Source organism: Drosophila willistoni (assembly GCF_018902025.1).
Source record: "Drosophila willistoni isolate 14030-0811.24 chromosome XR unlocalized genomic scaffold, UCI_dwil_1.1 Seg143, whole genome shotgun sequence".
Classification (NCBI taxonomy): domain Eukaryota; kingdom Metazoa; phylum Arthropoda; class Insecta; order Diptera; family Drosophilidae; genus Drosophila; species Drosophila willistoni.
This window is the reverse complement of record NW_025814056.1, coordinates 8,626,057-8,649,506: the sequence shown is the minus strand read 5'-3', so window position 1 is coordinate 8,649,506 and position 23,450 is coordinate 8,626,057. Positions and strand designations below refer to the sequence as shown.

General features: G+C 32.1%; 1 protein-coding gene across 2 annotated transcripts; it reads right to left on the bottom strand.

Moving 5' to 3' along the window:
* Positions 1–126: 126 nt before the first annotated feature.
* LOC6645441 (bestrophin homolog 14) lies at positions 127–20,021 on the bottom strand. Of its 2 annotated transcripts, none has more exons than XM_023177310.2 (12): positions 19,736–20,021; positions 12,728–13,330; positions 10,141–10,251; positions 9,884–10,064; positions 9,457–9,825; positions 9,256–9,384; positions 7,057–7,164; positions 3,809–4,048; positions 3,408–3,750; positions 2,232–2,324; positions 1,842–1,907; positions 127–1,784 (listed from the first exon to the last, which is right to left on the bottom strand). In XM_023177310.2, exons 2-12 carry the CDS (start codon positions 12,796–12,798, stop codon positions 1,165–1,167), a joined length of 2,331 nt encoding a protein of 776 aa, XP_023033078.1. In that variant the 5' UTR covers positions 12,799–13,330; positions 19,736–20,021; the 3' UTR covers positions 127–1,164. The 2 variants fall into 2 exon arrangements, with proteins under 2 accessions (XP_023033078.1, XP_002068347.1); XM_002068311.4 differs by having other exon boundaries at positions 128–1,784; positions 1,842–2,093; positions 19,736–20,020.
* Between the last annotated feature and the right edge of the window lie 3,429 nt (positions 20,022–23,450).

The following is a 23,450-nucleotide window of genomic DNA, read 5'->3' as shown; positions in this document are numbered from 1 at the left end:
TATATATATACATACATATGTATAGTTGGAGGATTTCTTTCTTTATTTTCTCTTCTTTTATTTTTAAATATTTACATATACAAATATTTAAGCATATACACAAAAAAAAAAATACAAAAAAAAAACCAAAAAAAAAAACAACTCTAAAAAATCGCATATCACATATTGTGTTTGGGTAAATGTACCTATATTTTTGTAAGTATGTAGGTTTTGCCTATATGTTAGAGATTCTAATAAAACTAATATGGCAAGTGCCAATTTAAAAAAAAAAATAATAATTATAATAATAAAGGTAAACAAAACACTAAGTCAATAGATATGTATATATACAAATATATAATCTTTGTTAGAGATTTACATTTACACAATTCATCTAGAGTGAGCAAAGAAATTATCAAATATTTAAAGGATTCAAATACACGCATGATTTCTATCACACTACTAATTTATATATACCTATACATACATGGAAGTCATATTCTATATCCTTGCAGAGATTGAATCTACATATACTATATGAATAGTGATATTATTCAAGAATTCTTTGTTAAATTATCTCATAAATGTTTTTATCCTTTTATACTTATTTTAGGGAGCTACATATATACACATGGAATTATATGATCCTTTCATACGATCTCTATTTTCCATCTGTGATTGAGAGATCGAAATATATCGGACTTATATCTTTTATGACAATTCTTGCAGTGTTAGATGTCTGTAAAGACAAGATGAATTACTCGATTGCTCGAAGAACTTATTAAAATAATTACTCGTGCTTGGGGGCAGGGTACCTCCAAGCTAGCGATCTGATGGCGAGATCTTCTACCCCTTCTCCTTAAGGACACCTTTCATTCAATAGTTTCGAATCATACATTTATATAGGATCAGCTAGATATATTTACAGAAAGAAGAATGTGAAATATTTTCTGCAAGGATATAAAAATAAATTTCGATATGTCCGAAATTTTCTTTCTCTTGTTTGTTTTGTAATATCGTATTATTGGTTCCGGGGTTTTGTTCTATATCTAAATAAATCTATGTTTAAAATAAGAGAAGAATAAAAAAAAAACAAGAAAAAAAGCTATCAAAAAGTTCAATATGCAAAAACAAGAACCAATCAATCAATCAATTAATCAATCATCATCGTCATCGACGTCAACGTCACACATAAACCTCGCCCGTTTTGGGTTCGGGTTTATGCTTAGGCATGGTTGAGGGGGCCGAAGAGGCGGTTGCCACACCGTTGCCAGTGGTGCTACTGCTTGCCTCCTTGCTGGTCTTGCGTGGCAAGGGATTCGTCGACGAATTGTCCACTGTGTCCGCCATTGGCCCCGCCGAACGCACTGAGGCTGCCCGCTGATGCGGATCCTGAAGATTTAGGCTCAAATTGAAGCTATTATTCCTCGAGATATTGGAATGGCCATTGAGCGGTTTAACCGAGAGTAAAGCTGTTGTGGTAATGCCGCCACCATTTCCACCACCATTATTACTTGAGCCACTGTGGCTATAGCCATCCGGACCCCCATCAATTCCAACGCCACCGCCAGTCAATTCGACTATGGATAAGGCCGATGGCGATCGCTGTATGGACAATGAGACGGGAATGGTGGTCAATACATCGTTCGGATCATAGCCACTCGATGTTGTCGTTATCGTTGGCAATTGTGCATTGGCTGTGATCGGTAAGATACTTAGAGTCCCAGTGGGTATGGACTCGCCACCGCTGCTGGTCACAGAGAATGGAAACGATAGTGTTGTTATATTTGTTGCTGCTGGCACCGCTGTGGAAATTAAATAATCCAGATTAGAGTTCAACAAATCAATATGAAACCACTTACTAGTTGCTGTAAATCCGCCGCCTTCCTTGTGGATCGCCTGAGCCAATGCCGCTGTCGATGGATGCCCTGGAATCAGAGTGTTATTCGATGATGAACTATCCATCTCTTTAATGGGTGACAATAGCAAGGTGCCTAGCACTTGGCCACTATCCTGTGCTCCAGCTGCTGCCGTATAAGAGGGATATATGCCAGGAGAAGTGCTTTGTGTGTTCGTGCCTAGCTGTTGTGGTGACATTATGACTGCACCGGTGGCTATATATACACATATATATATTAATTTTGTGCAAATTTTTTTAAATTATTATGGTGCTCAATTAAAAACAAAACAAATCAAATCGAACAACAACGAAAAACGAAACCAATGTCAAATCTTTGTTTCGCTACACTCACCGGTCAAATTGCTGCCATCTTTTGCCACCTCAGGTGTGGGTATACGTGGTCGGGTCTTGGCCACATTCACATTCAGGCCATTTAGTTTAGAATCTAAACATTAAAAATAACCAAATGATTACTAAATTCAACACAAAACTAAAAAGTTGCAAGAATTCAACGAATTTCCTAAGTATTTGTATAAATTTTCAACAAAAGTTTAGTGATTTTTATATCAAACGGGCATATGGTGAAAATCGTCCATAATATATAGTACGTAACAGTCTAAAGGAAGTGATTTACCTAGTGTAACCAAATTTGGTATGTAAACTCTTTTGTTATGTGCATAGACTAAGTTTGTTTAAAATTTTTCTAATGCCTTTCCTTTCAAATAAAAAAAAATTGCCTTTAAAGTTTTTCCATAAATAGACCAAAAGAGTGAGCGAGACAGCCTGAATTTTGAAATCACGTCAACCTTTCAAACCTTTGTAGTAGTAGAAAAAATAAGTTTTTGTTCAATAATTGATTCAATATGACTAAGGAAAGAAATCCTTGACCCAAACACTAGAAAAAGAACAAATGGGGAGTACGAAAAGTCATGCCTAAATCTGATTTTGTATGGCTCTTGATGTTGTAGAAGAAATTGACTGATCATTTTTTTGGCATTTTGGGTGAACTTCTGTAAGCAATTGTGACGATTAAACAATAAAAAAGTGAAATTTTTTTTAAATAATTGCATATTTAGAGACAAATGTTATTCTATTCTTCGATTTGGGTTAAACGCTTAAAAGTTTTCGATGCCCTGAATTTGTTATACACATACTTATAAGTACATATAAGTATTAGGAGATAAACTATGAGTTTTAACAAGGATCTTTTTAAGCAAATTTAAAAGAAATTCCACATCGAATTAAACTTAGTAAGATCGTTGCATATACTCTACATCTAATATATACCTATGTACATATGACTATTTTAGTTTCCAAATAGATCCTTGAAATTAAAATATTTCTGAGATGTTAAAGGGCTTTCGATTTCAAGGCGAAGTAAGTTGACAAATTGATTTGAGATCACATATAGGAACAGACCCAAATGTTCTTGAAAAATCATTATCAGAAGTTTTGAATTATACTTTAGTTTTTTTTTTGGGGTTGATAGTTTTTCAATTTGTAGTTAGTATTCTTTTTTTTTACTTACTCTGCTTGATCAGTTGACGCTGGGCTCTGAGAGATTTGCGATGTACAAATTTCTCATATAAACTTGGTTTGCTCTGCTGTGAGCCTGTCTGTTGTTGCTGCTGTTGTTGTTGCTGCTGCTGCTGTTGTTGCTGGTGTTGTTGCTGCAACTGTTGCTGCTGCATAATGGATAATGGCAAGCCTGATTCGGGACTAGAGTAAACGGAATTCAAACGATTCCTATTAAAGGGCATGCCACCAGATGAATATGCAGTCGATTGGCTACGCATTGATCCCATGCGTGACAATTGACGTACTAGCCAATTATTTTTGCGTCTCTCGACCATGGGTGTATCGACACTCTCCTGCGAAAAATAATAGATATCGATCAATTGAATTCTCTATTGTGTTGATTTCACTTACATAATCCGCATAGACATCATCGCTGAGCATGCGTTTGCCACCGCCAGGCATTATATTGGCATATGTGGCGTCTTCTTTCTTCACTTTGTATTTCTCGGCGGAACCTTTGGGCTCATCGCGTCTATAGTGCTCGGAGGCAACCGTATATGGCAAATCTTTGGGCACCACACATTCCCAATATTGATCACGTAGGAGTTCCGGGTGCTCCTCGTGCATTTCATCGACAATCATGTAGGCAGCCTGTTGAAAATAGCCAATATATGGACAAAAGTGAAAATTTAACATTATTTCGTAATCAAAATTTTGGTTGTACTTTTGTTTTTGCTCTAGAAATGGGCCAAGTATCAAGCTCAAAACTTAAACGATATACATACATATATATACATATGTGTAAAACATTCAATGATAAAAAGCTCGACAAAAGAGGTTTCAATGTTTTTTAGCAAAAAAAAAAATAAATAAAAATAAAATAACCGAAACAACAACAAAACCTGTTTTCAATTTACTTTTGCCACTGTTGTTGGCTTTTTGTAAATAATTGCAAGCCTCAGACCCAAAACACACACACATACATATATACACACACACACACACACCTATAGTCAGATGTATGTGCAAACAAACAAATATAGTCACATATACCTACATATGTATGTACATATGTATGTAGACAGACAACATCTCGTATATATGCAAAAAGCAACATCAATACAACAAAAAAAAACTCCTTAAATAAAAATATTAACAGAATTTTACCCTGACTTGCACTTGGCAACTAAATGTTGTTCAAGAAACTAAAAAAAAAAACCAGGAACAAATAGCACAAAACCGATTCTCTTACTTATTCGCTTTAATTCTTCGAAGTAACAAATATTTAAGAAATCTTAACAAATCTGGCAGAAGGCAATTAAAATTTACCTATTTTTTATTATTGTTTTAAAAAACAGCTTTTCCCGGTTTTCCCCGCATAACTGGCAATTTTCTAGTATCGATATAATTAATAAAGATTTATGACCTGCCTCTGGGTTACAACTTATTTTAATATTTATATTTAGTTTTACAAAACAAAAAACACACACAACACAAAGTCAAAGTTAAGTTGTGATTTATCAATCATTAATCAATGTCTATCTACCTATCTAAATATCTCTATATACATCTCTATAGATAAATAATATATCTCTTTATTATTGTATGTATTGTAAAATCTGTGTAATTGATATTTGCATAATACTAAATTAATTGTCATTATATAATATAGCATAAAACTTGATTCAGAATTCTCGAATTGATTTCCTTCAATTGAAATTTTATTACTTCCTTAAACAAATCACAATGGATTTAATTTTTTTAATTACAAAGAATTAACTTCAATACTTTATTAATTTCAACTTGAAAAGATCCTATCTATATACACACATGGACAAAAAAATAAAAAAAAAAAACTGATTCTCAAAGATTCTTAATACTATCATGAAGTAAAATAAGTAAGTCCAAAGTACAATAGAAGCGCTTAAAAAATATGTGGGCTATTTTAAACGGTTGACCCAAAAACGGCCTGGGAAAACAAGTAAAGTATTCATCCAAGTGATATAAATCATAATAAATCTATGAAAATCTGTAAATAAATCAATAAGCTAGCTTTAAGCTAAATATAATAATATGGAAATAAAGCAATGAAAAAATCTAAATCTAAAATCTATGAAAATTTTAAGATTTCTTGATAACTTGAAAAATATTCTTTTGTGATTTTAAAATTTATTAGGGAAATTTTAGTTATTGTACCTAATTTAAATACTTTTTAAAATAAGTTTAGTTTTTTTTGCCGAGACAAAAGGCCCTGGTTAAACCTGGTTAACTTTCTTCCCAATATTAATAAAGTTTTTGAATTTGAATGCTTGAAAAATTTCGGTTGAAAATTGAAACTCATAAGACCAACAAAATGTTATCTATCACAAGTCTGAGCTAACTCTAGTATTGCGAATGTTTGTATATACATACATAGTTTGCCAAGAACTTAAGCTGAAGTAATGCATCCTATATAGTTTGCCGATTTTAATGTTAACTTATCACTAACACTGTGCAACACCAAAAATCAAACCGCACCGGATCTTATTTTTTATTTGAAAGTACATCTATTATAATAGCATAAGAAACGAAAAACATTTTCCTGAGCAAAACTATTTAGTCAGCCGATGTGAAATATACATTTAGTATAACAAGAGTCTAGCAGTTTTAATGCGACAGTCAACATTAGTAAGTGTATTAAATTAATAAAGTTAAAATACAACACAGTAGAATACGGTTAAAACGACGCTCAAGGGATCGACGATTTTCGTCGTTATATCCGGAAGAAGTACAAACCGGAGGCCCTTTCATAATAGTTTGTATTGGGACCAACCAATCGCTCATCGAACTAAAGTCGCTATAACCGGACGGACGTTATAAGCGGAGTCGTTATAACCGGATTCTACTGTATATGATAATGTTCAAAAATCGTTTTTACTTACTGGTTAAAATTTCTGATATCATAATATTTTTGATTGTTTTTTAGTAACCTGTTATAAAGGGAAACCTCAAGGAATCTGAATAAAACTTTCACTCTAAACGAGTAGTTAGGGCTTCGTTTTTTTGGACTTTGATCTTGATCATCGTCATCATTATTTTCTGTTCTGAAGTTGTTCAACTGCTTTAAACCAAAAAACAACAAGAAATTCAACACGTGGCAAATACACACACATGTTTGTGGTCCATTCTCTTCCTTTTTTTTGTTAAATTACTTATATACCAATGTACATATACATACATATATAGTATATAGTGTGTATACACATCTGTTTTGTAGCAGACCCAAGTGATTAAGTTTTGTTTTTTTATTTCCACAACAGATTCTTCATTATTTAGCACGCTAACCCAATTAGCGGAGACTTTATTCTTCTCTCTAAAATCAGTCTCAAGTTATGCCAAACTCTGACGAATGTTAGTTTTCTTTTTCTTTGTTTGTGATTTTTGAAACAACTCAAGGTCTGAGCGGTCTGAACTAATGGCAGCATACGGCAAGGTGAAATAACTTAAATTCTCCTCACCTGTTCCAAAATTTATTGGCAATATCTAATTAAATATTGTGATATTTACTTAAATTTTCATGCTAAATAAGCGAAATTATTTTGGAGGAGTTGGACCGGTTTGGAGATTAGACTTTTTGAATGGGGGATTTTTTTTTTACTAGCTATTTTTGTGTGACTCACCTTAATATGTCGATCAATTAACCAATTCAATTCGATATCATCGTCATCTTCGCCAAAGGGATTGATAAGCACCTCGGCAACTTTTAGCCAGCCAACATAGAAGACAAACTGCAAACAGAGTAACAATTTGTGTGGAAATAGTTTAACAGGTAATTGAATTTCGTATAAAAATCATTAAATTCAAATTGCATCATAAACAAAAGAAAAAACGATTATAAAATGTAATTAATTAAATATCAAGATAGCCAGATCTTTAAATTGCCAGCCAGTGAGTGAATGAATGGGACAGAAAAAAAAAAAACTTTCCCATTCCCCTAGCAGCAGCAACCAGCCAAAACGACAAGGGAGAGAATACAGACTTGTTGATACCCTCCAAAAACTAATAATAATATGATATTCTCAAAAACAAAATATAATGGCGACCTCTATAGACTAACCAAAATTAAATGATTTAAATGATATCTTATTAGTTATAAAAAAAGGCAAAAAAAGTAAGGCAAAAGTATAACAATTAAAAGCTTGTAAGATATAAAATTTTACATTGAATCTTTAGAATACATCGTCACACAACTATATGGAACAACTATAAATTCTTTTAAAGTTTTCTTTTAACTAATTTGCAATTTATTTAAGGAAAATCGTTTACATTTTCTTCTAGAATATCCCAAGTTTCGATTGAATTAAAGTAAGGTAACTAAATTCGAGAGCGAAATTTTCAACGAAGGGTTTACTTTACGTTTCATTAGTATTGCCAACTGCTACAAAAGAAATATATTAGTTTAACCGAAAAGATCATAAGGGAAAATGTTGTCCCAATTCAAAAGAACAACTATAGGAAACATAATATTAATGTCGCCAAAATGTCAAAATAATAGAGTTTCCGAAATATATTACGGATCAGTATAGCCAAGTCGATCTATCCATCAATATGAGCATCTCAATCTTAGAGACTTTAAAACCTAAAGTTATTACACTTGGTAGACTCGTATTTTTTCAAATTTCTTTTACGCCTTTTTCCACCCTTGTAATTTAAATAAAATTTATTTACTCCTCAAGGTAGTAAAAATTGACTTACTTATTAATATTCAAGGGGCCACAAAATGTCATAAAATTGGGCAAATTATATATAATTTCACTAGAACTTGAACCGAAAGGTCAAAATTGCTTGTTGAGGGTGTCAGAAGTCCTCGTAAGACTTAGCGAGATAGTCTGTGAATGATTTATGGTATTTCTAAGACTTTAAAATAGATACAAAACAATTTGATCCTATGAATTTCATATAGTTACTCCATATAGTTGTATGACGATGCATTCTAAAGATTTTAGACAAAATTTCATATCTTGCAAACTTTTAATTGTTTCTAAATACTTTTTGCCTTTTTTATAAATAATAATTTGTTAATTGTTAATTTATTTGCAGTCCATTTTAATACATTGACTTTCGAACTAACGAATTTGGAATACTCTCAAAAAGACTCAAATTTATTGTGATCTAAGTTAGCCATTTTTGAGTTAATGTTAAAAACCGTTACATACTTCTTGAATATGGCCAAGTCTAGATTTTTAAAGGGTATCAAACTTATTATATTTATTAAATTTAACAGTTATTAATGACAGCCCCTAAACACTTGTCGCTTTCTGTTGATTTTTATCTGGAAAAAAAGTTTTGAACGTGACTCCATCACACTTTACATAACAAGAAACACACACTCACACACACATACTTGAGACGACCGCAAAAACCAAAACGGAAAACAACAAAACAAAACTCACAAAAAAAAAAATTGGAAAAAATTGTAACTGGCCATATCTCAAATGGATATGCATACATTTAAAGAGCATATATATATAGATATTATACATATATATTTATATATATGTATGTAAATTGAGGTGGCCATATCGTTAGATCGGTTAACAAGGTATAACCATTACAATTTAGCGGTAGCCCCCATCTCATTCCCAGCTCATTTGCGTTTCAATTTCTGTTTCTGTTTGTTAATGAGCCAACCGCAAAAATAAAACCAACAAAACAACAAAAAAGCAAAACCAACAAATAACTGAAACAATACTTTTGTTTCGAGACGTGCAAAATGTTCTATGATTTATTCCCATATTATGACTATATTAAAGTGAAACGTGCACAATTCGTTTCTTTTCGTTTTCACACCCATTTCACTTTTTAGCTCTTTAACTTACCTGCAAAACGGTAAATAGGGGAAAATATAAATCTGGATCTTCACGTCCATTGCGATCAAGAACATTGGGTAACATTTGTCGGCCAAGTAGAGCAGCTATAAAATATGTATACAATACCAGGGTGACCACCTAGAAACAAGAGTTAAAACATATTTTCAACAATATTCTTTGAAATTGATATGATATGTGTGGTAAATTTACCTGTGTATAAACCAAAGGTACACAGACCGTATCATAGCCAATTAGGCCACCCAAACGTCTACGTATGTCTGACAATTCGACCAATATAGTTTGTACAATATGATCGGATGCAATAAGACCATCTTTGCGAGCACGATTGATAATATTTGTGGCCCAGACCAGTGGCATCCAATATTTGCTCATGGGACTCTTTTGATTTAAAGCCTCGAAGATTTTCATTTCCGATTCGTGCATTAGACCAGCATCAACCAAATGCTGAGTAGTGGGAAAACGTCGCTTGACACGCAGCGAAATTCTCTGTAAAGTTATCACATAGGCCAGGACCATATACCGCATAATGTTACGTCTCATCAAGCGTCCAGTTTCGTTCTACATATGAAATAAATTATAACAATTGCATCAAAGATAATAAACAACAATGACTTACATTTAATCCACCATTTGGTATCGCTGCACTTATGAACAAGGCCAACGTATCTGGCCAGGGTAATAGACGATATTGTTCCCACCAACGTTTAACTACCAGATTTACATAGAAGCCCAAGACAAAGGACATGGGTATACTTTCGCCTTGTTGGCCAAAATATTGTCGTATTTTGTTGAAAATTCTGAAATTGTATTAAAAGGAAAACTCTCACTCTCTCTCTAATCGACATACCCACTATCATAGGTGTGGAAACTTACGCCTGCTGGCCGCTGGTCAAAGCAAATCTATAGACAACATTAATGGTATAGTATAGACACAAATATGCTACCAATTCACGCCATATTAATTTATAGACACTGCCACGCCATCTGCAAGAGAAAATTGAGAAAATATAATGATTAATTTTCACATATAACCAGTTTTTACCATTTATATAAACATTTACCCATCATTTCCTTATCACATTTCATTCTATGCTAGTTTTGCAACTTTTTTTTCGTTTTTTTTTTATTAAACAATTATTACTTGTCAGTCCGTCAGTCAGTCAATTCTATAGAATTTTTGCTAGGTGTGATTTGATATGTTCATAATCTGCATATAACCTTTGTGATAAACTGGAAAACAAAAATTTTGTTTCGTTGTCTGTTCAAGGTTCTTGTATATGAATTTGGGTTGATATGGCATTAACCTTTGTTTGTTAGGAAATAGATATGTATATAGGTATACATATATTTAGGCGGGGAGTAAATTGACAACTTGTTTTCAATATATTAACAATTAAGAAATTGTTGTTGTTGTTGTTGAGTCATATATACATAAGTCGTAAGCAAATAATAATTAAAGTGATTATCTTAATGAAGTTTGATGGAAAGACAATAATATTTCAATAATAATTCCTAGGAAATTAATTTCTCAGTTTATATTTACACCTTATATTTACAATTATAAAACACTAAAGAAATATAAATTCATCATTTCCTAATTTTCACATATTGAAACTTTTAAATCCAATCTAATTTTATACATTTCTTCAAATGATAAACAACAAAACAAATGTGAAAAATTCTACCTAAGTCATTTGTTAGATATGCTAATTTCATTTGTTTTTCCAGCTTTACATTTAAAATTTTTTTCTTTTAATTGTAAACAAGCATTGTGAGTTTCAGAAAGAAAAAATTCTTCAATTTACTTCGTGCCCGGGAAATTGATCGGTTAAAATTACCTCTTATCTTGGCAATAACTCTGAAAAAGCCACGTTTTGTATTAGTTGGCGACCAGCTAAAACCATTTACTGGTCACTTTTAAGCCCAGTTACGTGTGACTGCACTTGGACTACAATTAAAGTTGAAAAAAAAAAAGAAAAACAAAAACAAAAAACTACAAAACTAAAACAGACATCTGAATCTGTCTGGTATGGAATCAGTGGCTGTTAATTATATTGGTAAACAAAATGGGAGCCAGTACAATAATGACTCAGAGAGGAAAATTCCCCTCAACTATTAACTACGTGTGCATATGTATATAGTTTGCTGACCCACTTAAGTCAACACTCAATTTTACACATTTATTTTAGCCATAATTTCAAACTGCCATCCTAAAACTGGCTGTAATCACCGACTTAAATCGAAATTATATTTGAGTATTAATTGTTTAATTAAGAGATCTATCGAAATAATATTTTAAGCTCAAATAAAAAAATAATCTCTTTAATGAATAACTTTTGTAAAACAAAAATTGGTCATTGGTCAACATGTTTGCCAAATTTTCGCTCTAACTCATTTAAATTTTTCAATCAATGAGTATTTCATATGTCAACAATGTCATTACTTTCCATATATGTACATATGTATGTATTAAAATAAATGTTAAGATATTTCTTGGTTAAAAAAGATACAATCATTCTTTGTTTATTTACAACTGCCAAGAGGAAAACAAAAAACTGCAGATTTTGTATTACCTAGAAAGGTAAGGGAAATTATGAAGGGAAATTTATTGCACCCGCCATAATTTTTGCTATGAAATCTTAGGTGTGTGTGTAGTTATGTCAGTAAATGGCAGACTTATAGGATTAGGTTCCTTTTGACCGACCCAACATCAGGAACTTTTGTGCTGCTTATCATTTAAAATCTTTTATTCATTATATTTATTCACTTCAATCTTACTAAAACCTATTTGCGATATCAGGATCTTATTTAAGTAATCTTGACAATAAAAACGCTTTTTTTGGATATTTGTGAAAACTTGAGTAAGTTTCTCCCTAGCGAAAAAGTAATTGAAATTGGTCTTTCAATTCTTATGAAAACCTACATAGGTCGATACTTGAAGACTATATACATAGGAGCTAAGGTCAACAAAGTTGGACTAAAAACTCTTGAGATACATATGTCTTCTGGTATCTATATAATAGAAACATAATGAATAGTGGTTTTACTTCGCAATCTAAAAGGTTAAAAGTTTCCCAAAGTACTTGAGTCTTAATAAAAGTGAGCGAAAGAGGAATTTAATTTATTGAATTTGGTATAATGAATTTAAAGTTGATTTTAAATATCCCAAAGTCATCGGAACGATTAATTGTATGTTTTCTTTCTTTTTAATATTTCAGGAAGGGGCATACTTAGTTTCAATTGTTATTTTCAAAATAATTTTTCTAGCTGGCATTTCACGTTGCGTATACGTAATTTGTTGTCTAAAAATCCTTCATCATCTTGATTAACACTAAAATTTAAGTTTTTCTCATACATATATTCTGATAAGTTAATGGCTATGATGAATGTTCGTTATATGTTCAAGTCAATTTTGATTTTTCAACAATTTTAGAAAATTTTGACACATTGTTATACTTACTTCCATAGAATTTTCCAAAAGCATCCAAAGCTGCTGCCATTTGGCACTTCACCAGCATAGGAGACGGTCATTTTAACAGGTTTGACTTAGTTGTTGTTTCACTTTAGGTTATTAATTTTTGTTGTTGTTGTTGTTGTTGTTATTGTTGTTGTTGTACTTATTAGATATCAATTGGTATTATTAATTTGATTATTGACGAGGCCAAAAACTTGTTTGATTTGCTGGCGTCGAGCGTCGCGACATTAGCAGTGGCAACGGCATCGGCAACGGCTTCGACGTCGTCGTCGCCGCATTGACAGCAACAACTACACTACATACACACACACACACACACACGCACTTCCACACACACACACACACAGAGTAAGACACACTGTATATTAACACCCACTTTGTGGAGGGTAGTAAGTTAATTGGGTAGGTGAGTGGGTGGTCAAGACTTAGGGAGTACTGTCAATTGGGATAGGAGGATGGATAGGGGAGGAATGGGATTGGGAATGGGAGTGGGTGACACTGCTGCTTGGTCTTTTCAATGGGTTTTTTTCTTTTTTATTTTATTTTATGTTTTTTTTTGTTGGGTGTTTTCTGTTTTAAAAAGTTTGCCTGAAATCGAAAGAGAGACAAAGAAGTTGTAAGGGCTTTGGTTTGATCGTTTACACTCACGTGCAACAACAACAAGAAAAGACAAAAATTCATTTTGTTATTATTGTTGTTGTTGTGGTTGTTATTATACACCAACACAAATGCAATTCATGCAAAATACTTAAAGCGGCTAAAAAAAAAACACATACACACATAAAACAAAAACAAAACGCTTCAACTTAAATTCCAACACGTTTCGAACAGTTTCTGTTGCCGTTGTATTGTGGGCTATTTTCCATTTTATATTTACATATGTACATATATATATACACACACACCATTACACATACACATATACATATACATATACATACATATATGTATATATATTTTAAGTTATTGTTGGTACATTTTTAATTTGATTTGCTTTTGGTGTTATGCACTTTCGTATTTTCAGGTGAAATGTGTTTTTTTGGTATTCAAAGTTATTTAAAGTTATAGACATATGTCATCATGAAAGTGTGTTTTAACTGTTCACTTATATCAATTGTAGTGCACATTTCGATCCGGTTGCCTCAGTTTAGATGATGTGGTCTTAAGCTTTATACAGAAAGAGTTTGACAATATGTTGCTCCATTTTGCACTTTTACCTTTTACACTTGACCTATGTATTTCTAACAAACATTTATATTGGATTTGAAATGCAACCAAACAATATAGACACTAAGAAAACATTTAAAACGGTTTCAACCTACCAAACTATGACTATAAACTAGTAAAGAAGACTATAACATATTACCTTTTAACCCTACTAACCCAATAATTCTGGACTTTCACTGGCTTATAGATTAGTTTCTGAGAAAAACTGACTTTGGACCACTTATATAGTGGAAAACATATAGTTTATTGGAACAGAAACAAATAATTTTCACCCATTTTACTGCCCACATAATAAATCTACATGTATATGACCTATTTCAATAATATACACATCAATGCATCGAGTAACGACGTTTCTCGATGTTTTCCTATGTTTTTGTTGATGTCGACGTTTAGCTACGTATTGACCAAATTCCATTGGGTCAAATGATATTCTTGCAAGGTAATCATAATCATTTTTTAAATTGATTTATGTAGAAACTAAAATGTCTATAACCAACGATGTTTTATTTCTCTTTTACTGCTTCCCTTAGCACAGCAACGCCGATAACAATTTCAGAATCAGATTCTACCAAAGCACTTGGTGTTTTTTGGTTACCTGGGGAAGACATCTCGTTTATTTGACCCCTTAGGACTTCTGAGTCCTCTAATTATTAGATGAAAAATCTTAATGCAAGAGCTGTGACTCAAAGAACTTGAGTGGGACGAATCAATTCCAATAAATTTGCAGACAGCATAGAATGAATTAAAAGCATCGATAGTATATGTAAAGAAAATAAAAATTCACTACACTATATTATTTGTTTGTGTTGTTCTTGTCAGGTTCTTGGGAATCCAATTTGATAATTCAAGCCCATCTGAATCTAAGGCTTCTGATTTAGTGACTCGCCTGCAAAATTTAAAGGTGGAAATCATTACCAAAAGATCTCGGTTTTAAGTATATCATTTGCCATCTTTCTTAGTTTTATTTACATGTCTGCAGTTTCTTTTGGTTGCTATTCTTTTTTAACTTTGCTAACAATCTTAAATTTAATTGTGAGTTTCTTATTTTTTTTTTTTATTATAATCTATATAATCAAATTTGTATATTATCCTCTAAAGAAATATTTAAAATAACCTAAACAGTAACATTTTAAGTAATCAATTTATTTTACAAGAAATTTACAACAAAATCAAAAATAAAGTTTTGAAGTTTAATAACTATTTCTAGCACAAAATTAAAAAAAAAACACTTTAAATGTCAAATATGAAACGAAATATGTACTTTAAATAACAGTTTTCAGCTGACAAGTCTGAATATAGCCAGTTAAAAGAAAAGGATAAAGGCTAGAGCTCATCGAACAGAGAAAATTAAAGTTGTTTTAATTCGATTTCTACTATGGAATTTGAGGCTAAGAAATATAATTTTAATGCCAGAGCATTACTACTACTTCTACTTGATGATTATTAGTTAAAATAATTTACTATCAACGCATTGGGGAAAAACCTCAATGTTGCATCAAGATGCACCCATCATTATTTGGGTCAACTTCATTATTACAATTTTTACCTTGGCAAATTCATTGTGTGTTTTTTTTTTTTACGGGTTGGGGGCGAGCAGCACTTAAAGATCATGTTAAGTACAGGATTTACCCAAAAACTACTTTTTTTTGGGAGACGATGACTGATCTGATCAGCAAAACCTTGACTATATACAGGTTACACATACAAACATATATATGTATATATGTATATCTGTATGATTGTTTTATGTCAGCTATTTCTTTACCCTTTATTTCTTTGTTTGTTTTCATATGTTTTTCTTTTGGCAAGTCAGCTTGAAGAGTTTTTATGGGATTTTGCATCAGTTTCCGTTTTGTGTTTTGTTTGACTCGATTTTAAAGTAAGTGCTGCGATTTGATTAATTGATTGAATAAACAAATTTGTTTTGGAAGAGTTTTGCATATTTCGTATGGGAATTTTTTTTTTATTTTAAGCTGCTCTGGGCACAAACCAGTTGGCTGGATAAAATGCTATTTTTAACGATAAGAAAAAAAATAAAAAGTAAGAAAGAAAGAAAACAAAACTCTCTTTACAATATTTTGTACCGTGCACGATAGTCGTTCGAAATATATGCATAAAATGTCAACCTGACTTGGATCAAGAATCGTATATGTGGGTACATACTTATATACTATGTACATATATACTTACTATAGCAACTCGTATTAACATTTCTATACAAAACGAGTTCTTTCGTTATAAGCAATTTTCACTTTAGCACGTTAATTTCATTTACAAACAGTTTTGGATAGATGCGATACACTGGAGTGGATAAGTAACTATAATAAAAAAACAAATACATACATATGTATCTAAAAGAATGTAAAAATTTCTATAGCCTTAACCGGTTATTATTAGCCATAGCAGCCAAGTGGCAGAGTGTCGGCGGCAATATCAGTGGCAACAGAGAGGCAACAACAGGGCGGCATCTTAGCCTTAGGTTAAGTCACGTTGCTATTGTTGTTGTTGTTGCTGTTGCCACCCACTTGTTGTTGTTGTTGTTGTTGTTGCAGTCTTATGGCTAAAAACGAATCTACATATTTGTATGTGAAATATTCTCAAGTTGATTTAAGTTTCGCAATTTACTCAAACTTGGCTCACTTCAATCATCTTTTAATTATAATTGACCCTTGACCCAACCAAGGTAAATCTTACTCATTGCGGTTGAAAATACTTCACGATAACGAATTAAACACACAGATCTACAGCAAACAGATGATAGCATCAGTTTCCAGATAAAACTCAAACCAAAGACAACTCTTCTGGCATTATGTAAAAAAATAATAAACAAAGAAGAAAAATAAAACAACAAAAAATCATAAGTAAATCAACTATAAATCTTTTGCTACGCAATAAATGGACAAACAATGAAAACAAAATAGATAATATAGAACTCTGTATACCCTATAAAAATGAAATTGTATGAAATTGATATCACTTTATATCTGCATATCCAAGTTCATTAGCAAATATTTTTATCTGAACATTTGTAGAAAATGTATTTAGGTATTTGCATTCGAGAGTTTTGAGCGAAGCGTTTTCTTTTTGGCTAGTTGTAATTCCCAACGAGTTTTAGCTTTGACTTTTCGATATGACATTACAATTCTAGATTGTCTAGCGAGCTCTGCTGATAAGAGAGCTTATTCGTTTTCGACTTAGAAATGTTTGCTCCTTAAACTCATTGGAATAATTATATTTTAGCTATAATATCGTTCTATGACAATAACTTGAAAAACCATTTCCACTTAGCACTTAAATCTTTCTGAAAATCTTCTTAAGTGTTTAATGGAAATGGTTTTTCATAAGTCGCCAGATTTCGAAAATTTCAGAACTAAATAAAAGGAGTGAAGTGTCTAGGTGCAGAAACTGGATATCCTTGGACATCATTCATAATGATATTCTCTTAGCTCAGTAAGAGTTTTGGTAAAACTCATTGTCCAAATCAATATGCCCAATCATGTGAGGGTATTAAAAAGTCACTGTGCCAACAATGCTGCCGTTGACATTGATTGCTGACGAATTCAATTCAAATAAAATAAATAAATGAAACCGTTAGCCGTTTTCACTTTCCTCTGACGTAGCCAATCCGTCAGCCAAGTGACCAAATTTATGTTTACCTAATGACTCAAATCGAAATGAAAACATCGTTTCAGCTTTTAAGGCGAACGATTTCCATTTGTTTTTGTTTTTTTCTTTTTTGATTCTCTTTCTCATTCTGCAGTTTTTGTTCCATTCTTGGCCATGGCATTGGGATACATATACTCCTCCTACATATTAGTAATGGATGGGAGGGAGTCTCCAATGAAATGAAAGATACTTCATTAGCACACAATAAAGAATTGAATATCCGTTGAAGGTACACAACAATATACTTATACCCCTTTCAACTGAATGGATGTTTGTATATATTATAGGTATATTGTCCATTTAGCATTGTTATTTTTTCTCTATAAACTCATTAAGTATGTATTTTCTGTTGTTTCTCTTACTGAATTGATTTCAAGAGAATTTGTTATTTGCGGTTGTTGTTTTTTTTTTTTTCTTGTTATTGTTTGGTTGAAAAATTTGCCTTTTTTGTGAATGAGATAACTTATTAATTGATAGTGGTTCGAATTAGTTGTAATTAAAATATTTCAACTTCATTTACATAATTAATATGGCAAAACGACATTAAATTTGTGGTTAAAACTTAAAAAAACAGCATTAATACTCTAAAACAAATTGTTGGCCTAATCGTAATCTAATAGGAAACTAGTTTTAATTAAGTTTTAAACATGATTTTAAGCTATTCAATGTGGTAAGAACTTATTTATGTAAATTACTTGTATAATGCTTTTTGTAAGGGTATTAAATGTGCGACACACACACAAAATGTTTTCCTTTTCTTTGATGTTTCCTTCTATAAATGATGATTGATTTATGTTTTGTTCAAAATTAATGGAATTTGAAATCAGTTATCTTATTTGTAGCAAATATCTAGTGGCGGATTGCCAGGAAAGGAAATGAGGGACGCCTTATTCATCCTTAAAAACTGCTAGAAATTTGGATATTCAATCTCATATCTCTCAATCTCATAGAACACTCAAAAACTAATCTAAACTATGTTAATAGTAGAAATGATCCTTTGTCCATTATTTCAATATATTCAAATACTCTGGACAGGCATTTCATAGTTTCAAATACGATAATTTGTTGACTAATTAACATATGTAGAGAATGAGGTGAAGTAAATCGATTTAAATCAAGTTCTGGCTGTAAATCACTACAAAATAAGTTATTGAAACGCTAATTTTATGACGAAAATGCAATAATATTTGTATACCTATATATACCATATAATGATCGGTATGATATATGTTGATAGGTACCTAATTGTATACAAGTTTTATAAATAAAACTGGAGGCAATCAATTTAACAGATACTTATTCTTTTAGACTTTATGACTTGAAGTGCTGTGTTTTCAAATTTATAAACAATTTTCCTATTATTTCAATTTATCATTATCATTCTGTTACTATAGTATATGATTACTCTGTTAATGGCGGCTTGAATAATGCAAGTTATACATATATATTATCTAACTATTCTTTTTTCGAATTCTTTATATACCCAACTAACTAGATGTATATATGTATATAGTAGACTAATTGCTCTTGTCCGGACTGTAAATGTTTGTTAATCAATTGAAAAATTGCAACCAAATTTGGTTCGGGACCAAACACCTATATCTCTACATATATCTAGAGATGTATGTAGGTAGATATATGTATGTATCTGTGTGTGTGTAAAAGTCAGTCTAGGCCAGGGCATCTATCTAGTGGGCTTTGAGTGGAGACACGCGCTAAAAGTGAGACGCGCCTGTGATCACAGATACAGATACAATTCGGAGATGAAGATGGAGATACAACAAACCGATAGCTACGTGTAGATTGATGTTAAAGCTTGTTTCATTTTTGGTCACTTTAATCTACATATTATTTAATTGTAGATTTTTGTGCGTGTTTTTTTTTTTTTTTTTTTTGGCACTCTATTTATACACTTGCATTTGGCTTCTATTATTTTGTTACAGCATAGTAAAACAAATACTGATGGTCTGTTTTGTTGTTGTTTTTTTCTGCTTTTTCAAGCTGTTGTATATATTTTTGGGTTTTTTTTTTTTTCTTCTCTTTTGGTGTTCCGCACGATCAACTGGCGAATGAGTTGGAGTAAAACAACAAACGTACCGACAACAACGCACCCGACGGGTTTATCGCTTGGGGCCTGGCTTTTTCTGTGTTTTTTTGTTGTACTTTTTACTTTTTTTTATTATTTTTTCTTTTTTTTTTTTTTTGTTGTAAGCTCTATTCCGATTTCGAATCCGTCGTTGGTGTCTGTTCCGATCCGATCTGAGCTGAGCTGAGCTGAATTGAGCCACAAACACACACACAACCTGTCAGCTCGCCAAACTCATACAAACTGCGCTCTGGAGTTGGGCTCTGTTGGCTCTTAACTCATTTTTTGTTGTAGTTTTTTTTTTTATTTTTTGTTTTTCGTTTTGTAGATACAAAAAGTGTTTTTTTTTTTTTTAGTTGGCAACAGGTAGACGAAATGCTTTTTGCCTTTAGCTTTTATATGCCTGATCAGTTCTCTCATTCAGCGGCCTTCTCCCTCTCTCTTTGTCTCTCTCTCTCTCTCTATGTCTCTTTGCTTCTGCCTCACTGTCTCTGTGTATGTGGGAGAGTCCAATGCATTTTTGTTTTTACAATGGCCATCAGCTGTTTTTTTTTCGACCTGGCTTTTAAGCCGAAGATCACCAGAGAATAACTGAATGAAAGAGAATGAGATACAATGAGACAGAGATAGAGCAAGAGAGAAAGAAAGAGAGAGTCGTTTAAATGCAAAGAGAGGCCTGTAACCATATTTAAACAATTGTACAAAAATTGTAATAAAATATTTAAACTGATCAAAATCCAAAAACCGACTTTACTACTCACTTTCTTTTCTAATTATAGTCCAGAAAAGATAAACAAAAACACATCTAGAACTTATTTTGTTTACAATTTTCGGATAAACAGATTGTTTAAATTGTTTTATACATTTTCTAGTTTAAATATTCATAACTATAAAGATCCAAAAGTTAGTTCTCTATAAATGTATCAAAAATTTAGCCATTTTGCCAAAAGTTATGGCTCATACACAATCTAGAAAGCTAAAACTATCTGCCAAATTGGGACACGTGGTTTTCGCTATAGATACAAATCAGGAATATATAATTGTATTTACATTGCTTTAAGTCAAAAATTTAGAAGCCTATGACAAATTTTGTTTTATGATATTAAAGGAGTTCCAATTTTATAATGGTTTAACTATTAAGGTAAAATAAAAAGTTTCTAAAGAAAGTTCAATGAACACATAAACTTAATACGTTTAAATTTATACATAAAAATTAAAAGCTACAACTATTTTCTTCTCTTGCAAATTACAAAATACACTCATGGACAAAAAAATAGGTGTGAGCCTCAGGATTTAACAAATGGCCATATAAAAACTATACTATAATTTCTACGGCCGGAAAACTGATTCGCAAAGATTCTTAATACTACCCTGAAGTAAAAAAAAAAAGTAAGCCCCAAGTAAAATAGAAGCTCTTAAAAAAAAATTAGCTTATTTTAGTCGGTTAACCCTAAAAACGGCCTAGATATAATAAGTGTGTTTTAGACATGATGAATAAAGAGCAACACGCTGATTGCCCTTGAGAGGAAAAGTAAGTCTTCGGACCTTAATTCTAGTAAGAATTTTTGAGAACAACCTTAATAACCAATTTTTTTATTTATTTATAATAAAGTTATTAATAATTAAAATTATTGCTAACTTATGAACTAAAGCGCTGGCAGCTAAGGCCTTCGGCTTGGTATTTACACATTTACATATTTATTAATAACCAATTATTAACCACGGTTGCCCTAAAAGAACACAGTTTTTGGAAAAAATCCAGAAATACCCGTGTAGAGTCCTGCAGGTAAACAATGTCGTCTGTGCACACGAATTTGGAACAACTTATCGAGAAGAATTCCGAATATTCACAATACTTAATGTATGCAGTAAAATTTATTGAAATATAGGACTATAGTTACATATTTTTAAAATTATCACCAGATTTTGACTGAAAAAGTGTGTATATTACGCATTACAGTCATAAAATTTGTTAAGGCTGGTAATAATTAATTACTAGGAATGACTCATTTTATTTCATGACACTACCACTAATCATTGGGAAACAGTTTTCTGATCATAGAACTTGCCACATCATTTTAAAATAGGCAATTCTCGAATCCTGAGACTCACACCTATTTATTTGTCCATGAGTGTATATTAAACTGTTGTTTGAAACATTTTTTGAATTTTCTTCAATTTTTTTTAGACAAAATTCGCAACTATGGAATCCCGCCTCAGACCGCCTTGACACTTAGCCAAAGCGTTCCACGCACCTTTCAATTTGAATCACCATTGACATTGCCACCTACAGGGGAGAAGCAGAGACCACCTATCGGAATGGAAAAGGATTTTATGAACTCCCAGAATGATCGGTCAGGTACAATTAATGGGTAAGACTCACTGTGTAGTAGTTTCCCTACAGAATGGGAATGCGGGACATGCTTGATAAGAAATCCAAAGAATCGCCAGCAATGTGCTGCCTGTGAAGCAGCCAAATCAGTTACAGGATGGTCCTTTCCTTTACTCGAAGACGTAAGCTTAAACAAATTATCATCTGAAGAGTTGGATAGAAAATCGTCGTCCACCTATTACCGATTATAATATGACCCGCTTGATATGCATTTTCTTCGAAACTTAAATATAGATATATATAAATTCTAAAAAAAAGAATAGAAAAAATTACTTTTAAATCTTCTGTATTGGAAAATATCTTGACTTTAGTTTATAAAGACGCCTACACTATAATTCAAACTAGTCAAACTCATGTAGCCGTTACGTTTACAAAAGTTGCCAGGGGGCGACTCTGATGCAGTGCTGCCATCTATATCAATACTTTGGGCTGCCGCTAGAATGAACATTCGCTACCTTGCCACAGATGGAGCCAGAGTGTAAATCCAGCAAAGGTCATAACCATAAAACATTTTCAAATATTTCGCTCAAGCATTTAATTTGAGAAAAATTTGATTTATCATGCATTTGTCGAGGACCTAAATGATCTTTGGTTTAAAATAAATTAGTATAAAAATGCATAGCCACGTTGTTAGCCAGAAGTCACGTGCCAGGCACTCGTCTGGATGTGACGCAGAACGAGGAGCCGAAGGTGTCCTGTGGAGTCTGCCATTCTGTGTGTGCACATTTATCAAATATTTATAGACCTCATTGCACTTATTGAAAATTAATACGGCTTAAGCATATCCAACAATAAAGTGCAAAAATCAGCACACATGCTGCCTACAACCACCCTGAACCATGAGCACTACTCGTTCTTTAATCCTGTGAACAAGGCATTTAGAGAGCTAGTCAAACATCTGTCCACAGGGAAGGGGAGAGAGCGAAGATAACTAACTGCAATAATGGTGGAGAAACAAAAAGGATTAAATATCAATAAATGATAAACTCTATATGTATCTATGTATTTGTGTGTGTGTGTGTTTGTATAAAAATGGAACATAAACTCGAATTCGAAAGTCATTTAATATAGAAAAATGATTTGGGAAATGGGGCAAGACATAACAATATATACACAGATTTTGTCGATGCTGTAGATAATTTGATTAACAATTTTACTAGCATAATATGCGGGTTTGTCCCCCACCAAAGTTTCCATTACATATGTACATAACAAAACCTCAAAAATTACAATTGAATTTTAACCCCTTACACAATCAATATTCAATTACATAAATTCACAAACTAACTGAAAAAAAAAAAAAAATAAGAAAAAGAGAGACATTATGGGAGAAT